General features: G+C 30.4%; 1 protein-coding gene across 1 annotated transcript; it reads left to right on the top strand.

Moving 5' to 3' along the window:
- The first annotated feature begins 6,284 nt into the window (after positions 1 to 6,284).
- Positions 6,285 to 7,196, top strand: LOC141519669 (olfactory receptor 4C11-like). Its single transcript, XM_074231844.1, has one exon. It carries the CDS (start codon positions 6,285 to 6,287, stop codon positions 7,194 to 7,196), a length of 912 nt encoding a protein of 303 aa, XP_074087945.1.
- The last annotated feature ends 207 nt before the right edge of the window (positions 7,197 to 7,403 follow it).

Raw genomic sequence — 7,403 nt, 5'->3', positions numbered from 1 at the left:
AAGGAATGTGAAATGTGAAATGTAAGGAGGAGAAGAAAGGGAGAATATCAGTTATTATGAACATAGCATAACCTCCTTGGGTCACAGAGAATGGAGTGGGAGAGGAGGCAGTAATGTCCAATCATTACAGAAAATGAGGTGAAAACTTTGATGGATGTAAAAACTATAAATAGTACCAAAACACTCAATTTGAAAAAATTCATCTACCAATTTTTTTTACCTACTTTAAGAAGCTCTTGGCATAAAGGATGTTAGTAAGTTTATGCTGCTCAATGTCTAACTAAACTAGCTTATAATTTAAATGATATATAATTAAAATGATTATTATTCCACCTAAAAGTTCATGAAAAGTGTAAACTGAAATTCCCCTAACCAAAGCAAAACAAAAGAATGTTATCAGGATTGAAATTTGCCTTAGTAAATTACTTTTTCCCTCTCTGAATGATAAGATACTACTCCTCAATGTGGTTTGCAAAGTATGACTTCTAGTTTACCTCTATTCCACATTTTTAGATGATTAAATTCATGTGGACCAGGATGCTTATTTTTTATTATTTTGTGAAATATGGATGTTAAGCTGTGTGGTCTCTAAGATTTCATGCTCCTCTAAGATTTCATAATCCTAAGGTTGTAACAGAGAACGTTGTTGTTCACAGGGCAGTGATGAGGAAAATGGTAATAAAGAGAACTGTTAGCAAATTTTAGCATTTGTCTTTGGAGAACTTGGGGTCTCAGACTAAGACAAAAATAAAAACACAAATATTTAAGGGAGAGAAATTATATTGGAATAGGCATAATATAAACTAATAAATTACTGGATCCCAAATAAATAACACCTTCCAAAAGTAGTCTGGTGATAAGACCCTGGCATTTCCACTTTTCCACAATGACCCAGGTTATTTTTCTTTGACATGCAATTATGATTTTTTACTCTAAATAAGGGAAGGAAAAATAAATGAAAGATTCTATTCTCCCATTTCCCAAAAGAGCCATAGCTTTGTGCTAGGGCAAATTCACACTAATTGGCCAGTGATGTTTGCTTTTGTTCTGTCCAATATCAGATGAAATGGTGATATCCACTGTCCCATAAAGGAGTTCTTTTATTACCCTGGAGACTCAGATGCAGACTTTGGGCCTCATAAACTTTGAGAGAAATGATATAAAAGTCTGCTAGCTTAGTTATTTTTGGCAGAAAGCAGAACATACGATGGAGGATTGGAACCAATGAATAAGTAGATGTTTCAACCTAAGCACCTTCTTTGTCCTTATAAAATTTTGAAAACTGGAAGACTAAAAGTTCCCTAGTCTTTTACTATCAAAGGTAGGATTCTCTTAAACTTTCCCTTTTAAGGATTCTAAATTAACTATCTTTCATGGAGAATCTGATATATATGTTTTTTTTTTATTTTCTGAAAGGAAGAAGGAAAATTGAAAAAGTCAATTTAAATTATCAATTGATTCCCAGATTCTCCAATCCTGAATGTAAACTTATGAATTCTCTGAATGTATTGTTCTCAGTTTAATGAAAAAATGAATTTTGCATGTAAATTGACATTTTATGTTCCACCCACTTTGTGGACCCTATGATTTGAATTAGACTTGTCTCTGAGTCAGTTTTTATTAACATGTCATTTGTAAATTTTTTCATTGTCTTGCTAATTATAAATCAATATCATTTATTTCCTTTGCAATTTTCAGAATTTTATTTTATGCAGTTACAACTATGATTCTGAAAACAGATGCAAATCCTCTATCCTCTATTTGTCTCCATTTTTTATCTTGCATAAGAAAGTGGGGCATAGCACTGAAACTTATACTATAGAGGAATATAAAATAAATTATTACCATATTACATTTTCCTTAAAGAAAGAAAATTTCATCATTCAAAATTTTAAATGAAGGTTGCAAAATAGCACAATTAAGAATATGTCACACGTAAAGTTTCTGAAATCTTCATTTTCTGATCTTTGAATTGCAACAGAGAATAAAAACATGAAGAAAACAAATAAGAAACTATCACAAATATGAATTTTTAAAAATCTCAGTATTCTGGTCATTGAAATACAGTGTAGAAAAAGAAAAAATTAAGAGTGCAAAAAAAGGACTCAGCAAATGTAGCAACAAATTATCTCATACTCAAGTATTGTTTGATCATTTTTCTCCTCTTTCTCCACCTTATTCATTTCCCCTTCCTTATCCTCATTCTCGTTCTTCTCTTCCTCTTTTTCTTCATATTATTTAAAAAAATGACAGTAATTATTGTCATTATTGTTATTGTCATTATTATTTTAATTTTGCCAAGATTTATGTGTGTAATTGAAGCCCAAACAACATAATATTAAATGATTTCATGCTAGTAAATCCTTAGCTGACCTGAATGAAATATGATTTGTAGCATATTGCAAAGCATTGAGAAGAAAAGACACCAGTAAAGCAATGGAAACAATTCTGCTTTTTTCTCCAAAAGGAAGATATGGGAATCAACATTGTTAAGTCAGAATGATTTAATTATTAATGATTCAATGCACTTTGACAGACTGAATGTGATTGAATTCTGGTGATCTCCTTAGAGTAGTGGCAATCTTGAACTGCAAGGTCTGAATTTAAAAATAGGAACAATCACTTTAAAATGAACCTTCTCAGTCAATGAATTAGAAAAATCAGAATCTGATGCTCCTTTGTTCAGATATGTTGTCAAAGAAATCTTGGAATTGTTTCTCTGAATGCAATTCAATGTCCTTCTTAAGAAAATTCTTGGTTTTCTTTTGACAAAAGAAAACTTTTAAGGTCCTATATAATGCTCATGGCAATATAAGCTTTAGTGTGTAACTAAATCTCTCCTAGCTGAGTAACTTTCAGTTTACTCAGATTTAGTTTTAAAAAAATTTATTTTAACCTTAAATTTTATTTTAATCATATTGTTCCTTTTCTTTATTACATTCACTGACTTTTTCTTATCCAATAAATATGGAATTTTCTACAATTTTATAACCTATAAAGTCTGATACTTATACAACACCTAAGGAAGGAAGGAAAGGAAAAATTGAAATTTTATAATTTTATTTATTTATCTTATTTGCTTATAATGACTTTTACATAACTTTTACAAAATCACTATAAATGCAACTCAAAATTTGGAAATGTGAGGAAGATGGATGCATTTTTGAGTTGCATTTATAGTTGTAACATTTTAGCATTTGTGTCTGACTCAGTGACCTTATTTGAAATTTCTTGGCAAAGCCAATGGATGCTTTGTATTTTCTTCTCGAGGTCATTTTTAAAGATGAGGAACTGATGCAAAGAAGATTAAGTGACTTGACAGGGTTATGCAGAGACTAAGTTTCTAAGACCAGATTTGAACTCGAGACGATGAGTCTTTCTGACTTCAAGTGAGGTACTCTATTTGTTTAGCCATTCAGGTGGTCTTATAATTTTGTATCAGAAATTATTAATAATTTCTCTTGTTTCAGTTGCATGGACATTCTTTTTTTCCAGTTTCTACAACCTCAGTGAAAGGAAATATAGCTAATCAGTGTTAGTACAATCATGTTGCAAATGATAAGCAATATGATTATTCTCAGTGTATTTATGGTAATTTTATTTTTTTAACATTTGGAATAAAGGATACATCATCATTGCAGAACATAATGAAAGAGATGATTGCAGACAAAAGTCAAATCTTTTTGTAAAATATAATAATACTTTTAAATGTATAATGAAGCAATCATATAAATTTATTTTTCCTGTTTCTTCTCCTTTCTGCTCAAGAGAAGGCTAGCATTGGACAAAATAAGTAAATATATAAATATAAATATATGTACATATATTAACATATATATATATATTTGTGAATGTGTATAATTATATGCACATAAATATGTAAAATTATTCACTGCATACATCTATTTATCAAAACCTTCTCTGAAGGCAAATGGCATCTTTCTTAATGTGTCCTTCATTTGGATATTTATTATTTGGGTCGGTTTAATTTGGGTATTTATTATAGTTAATCAAATGAATCTCTTAAAAATCATTCTAAAAAGAATGTATGTTTGTCTTGCTTTGTACATTGTTCCCTGAATTAGGCTCATTTTCCTTTTCCTAATTTTGTACATTTGAATTTTCATTTTTCCCATAAGATCCTTGAATGCATATATGTATATATATTATATATATTATATACATATAAAAATATATATATATATATTAATAGCACAGTAGCCTTTCAACTCAATGATACTACAAGTTCTTCAGCTATTTGTCAATTGTTGGCATAGTGAAATTTTCAGTTTTTTTGTTACCAGAAAAAGAGCAGCTATAAAATTTTTAGAAAATATAGATCTTTTCTATTTACTTAATCACTATTGAAAATAAACTTAGAATTAATATTAATGGGTCAAAGGGCATTGGCAGTTTGATAAATTTTATGTTGTAATTCCACATTGATCTTCAAAACTTTATAATTAGTAGATGATTCCACAAAAAATGAATGAATCCTAAGTTTTCCACATTTCAACCAATATAAGTGACTTTCTCCAGTATCATTTTAGCTAATCTGGAAGGTTTAAATTGCCATCCTAAGGGTATTTTGATTTGCATTCTTCTAATCAAACTCATTTAGAACATTTATTCATACGAGAATACATAAACTTTGAATTCTTCACTGGAAAAATTATCTTTTCATATCCTTTGACCATTTATAAATTCCATTTACCTATTTATTTACTTGAAAGACACAATGGTAAATTGGTAAATGGGTTGAATTTAGAGCAGAAATCATAAATAAGACTCTTGGTTCTTTCACTTGCTATCTAATTGACCTTGAGAAAGTCACTTAAAATTTCTTTATACTCAGTTCTTCTCCTTTAAAATGAGGAATCTATATGAGATATATTGTATGGTCAGTTACAGATAAAGATTTATGAAATTAATTTTGTTTCATCTGTTATGAAAAAGGACACTTTTTTTGTTTTTTGTTTTTTTTTTTGCAAGGCAATGGGGTAAAGTGGTTTGCCCAGGGCCACAAAGCTAGGTAATTATTAAATGTCTGAAGTTGGATTTGAATTCCAGGGTCGGTGCTCTATTCATTGTGACACCTAGCCACTCCCCAAAAGTACACTTTTTGAGAACAGGAATAATTAATATAATTTTCTTATCTTTTGCTTGTAAGAAACAATGATTTTCTCAAAAGGGAAAGCAAGAGTTTTTTGAAATTTTGCCAATGAATTCATGGAATATGTATAAAATATTTTCTGTTTGTGACCATTCTCATAAACGAATTAACGGGTAGGAGATAATGAATTTCAGTAACATCAATTCACATAAAATTAAGCTATTCTTTAATTTTAATGTAGTCACTACAGTGATGGGTGAATAGAATAGCAATGACAAAAATTATGTATGAATTGATATTATATCTGTTTATATATCTACTTATCTATTTGTACATTCACACATCTGTATATGCCTATACTTACTGAAAAGTTACTAAATTATAGAAAATGTATTTTCCACAATTAGGATTTTGATAATCACACTGTGCTTTGAACATGTTGCACCACCTGGAGTATTCTATTCAATGCAATGTGCTACATTATAGAAAGAATACTAACAAGCTATAAAACCTCCAAAGATTGACAATGAAGAAGGTGAGTATACTGTATACTATATGCCATTTGAAAAATTAAGTGACTGGGAATGCTTTTCATTAAATTAAAAGACATAAGGAAGACATTATAATTTTTTGAAGTTTTGAAGAATTATTATCTGAAAAAAGTCACTTTCTCCACTAATTTATTCCAGAGATCAGATGTAGCAATGACAGCTATAGGTTATTAAGATAGATATTTATGTTTGATTAAATGAAATATTGTCATTTAATTAAATATATGACCTATTTTAAAAACAAAGGATGAATAATATTCACTCTAGCAGGTTAATAGAAAATATGTAAAGAAAGTATCAGTTTTCAGTAAGTATTGATTTCTATCATTCAGTGAATTATAATCTATTCTTTTACTGACAAAAACCTTAATGCTTCAGGAACAAGCTAGAGAAATGTGGAGGATTAATTGAAGCAGATTGTAGCAAGTTAATTTTAACAGAAATATTTTTTGGAATATTTTTAAGGGTACAGGAAAAATAGGAACATTGAAATACATGAGAACGGACAAAAATTTTGTAACAAAGGATCCTTTATTCTGTTTTTCTTCTGATACTTTCTACCATTTATGGAATGATTAGATCTCACATATATTCTTCCCATCTTCATTGAAGACATAGAAATGAAAAACAACGTGACTGAATTCATTCTTCTTGGACTGACACAAGATCCAGTGAAAAAGAAGTTAGTATTTATTGTCTTCTTGGCTTTCTATATTGCCACAATGATAGGAAACCTGCTCATCATTGTGACCATCAAAACCAGTCCCACACTTGGGTCCCCCATGTATTTCTTTTTGACCTACTTGTCTTTGGCAGACTTCTCTTTCTCTAGTACTACAGCCCCCAAACTGATTGTAGACAGCCTTTCTAAAAAACAGACTATTTCCTTTAATGAGTGCATGACTCAATTAGTTGGAGTGCATTTCTTTGGATGCCTGGAGATCTTGATCCTTGTCCTCATGTCTTATGACCGCTATGTGGCCATCTGTAAGCCACTGCATTACCCAGTCATCATGAACCAGAAGATGTGTGGGAATTTAGTAACATTGGCCTTGATGGGGTCTTTGCTGCATTCTATCACCCAGATCATGATTGCATTAAGTTTACCCTTCTGTGGTCCCAATGTGATTGATCACTATTTTTGTGACTTGCAGCCTTTGTTAAAATTGGCCTGCATTGATACATATGTGATAAAACTATTGGTTCTTTTCAACAGTGGAATTGTATGTTCTGTGAGTTTTTTAATTCTCATGACTTCCTATATTGTAATACTTTATTCACTACGAAATCATAGTGCAGAAGGGAAGCGTAAAGCCTTATCCACTTGTACCACTCACATAATTGTGGTCATTATATTCTTTGTTCCTTGTATTTTCATTTATTTTCGACCTCCTATTAACTTCCCTATGGATAAGATGGTGTCTGTGTTTTATACCATTGGAACGCCTTTGCTCAATCCCTTGATCTATACACTGAGGAATGCAGAAGTAAAAACTGCTATGGAGAAGCTATGGAGCAAGAAAACAAGTTAAGATGGCAACATGCATGCATTGTCCAGCCCACTAAAATGTCTTGCATGTCCTATTACAGGTTTCTACCTCAGTTTCATCAATATAAAATGAGAAAAATAACACCTCACAGGGTGTTTGGGAGGATGAATTCAAAAAATATTTATAATTTATTGACCCAATACTTGAAACATGATAGGTATTCAATAAATGATTATAACTTTCTTTTTT

This window comes from Macrotis lagotis, chromosome 3 (assembly GCF_037893015.1).
Source record: "Macrotis lagotis isolate mMagLag1 chromosome 3, bilby.v1.9.chrom.fasta, whole genome shotgun sequence".
Lineage (NCBI taxonomy): Eukaryota > Metazoa > Chordata > Mammalia > Peramelemorphia > Peramelidae > Macrotis > Macrotis lagotis.
Note: the sequence above shows the minus strand (reverse complement) of the source record. Positions and strands in the feature narration are given on the sequence as shown.

Bases quoted from the DNA above. Each gene is read 5' to 3' on its own strand.
- LOC141519669 (XM_074231844.1), top strand. From the start codon at position 6,285: ATGAAAAACAACGTGACTGAATTCATTCTTCTTGGACTGACACAAGAT.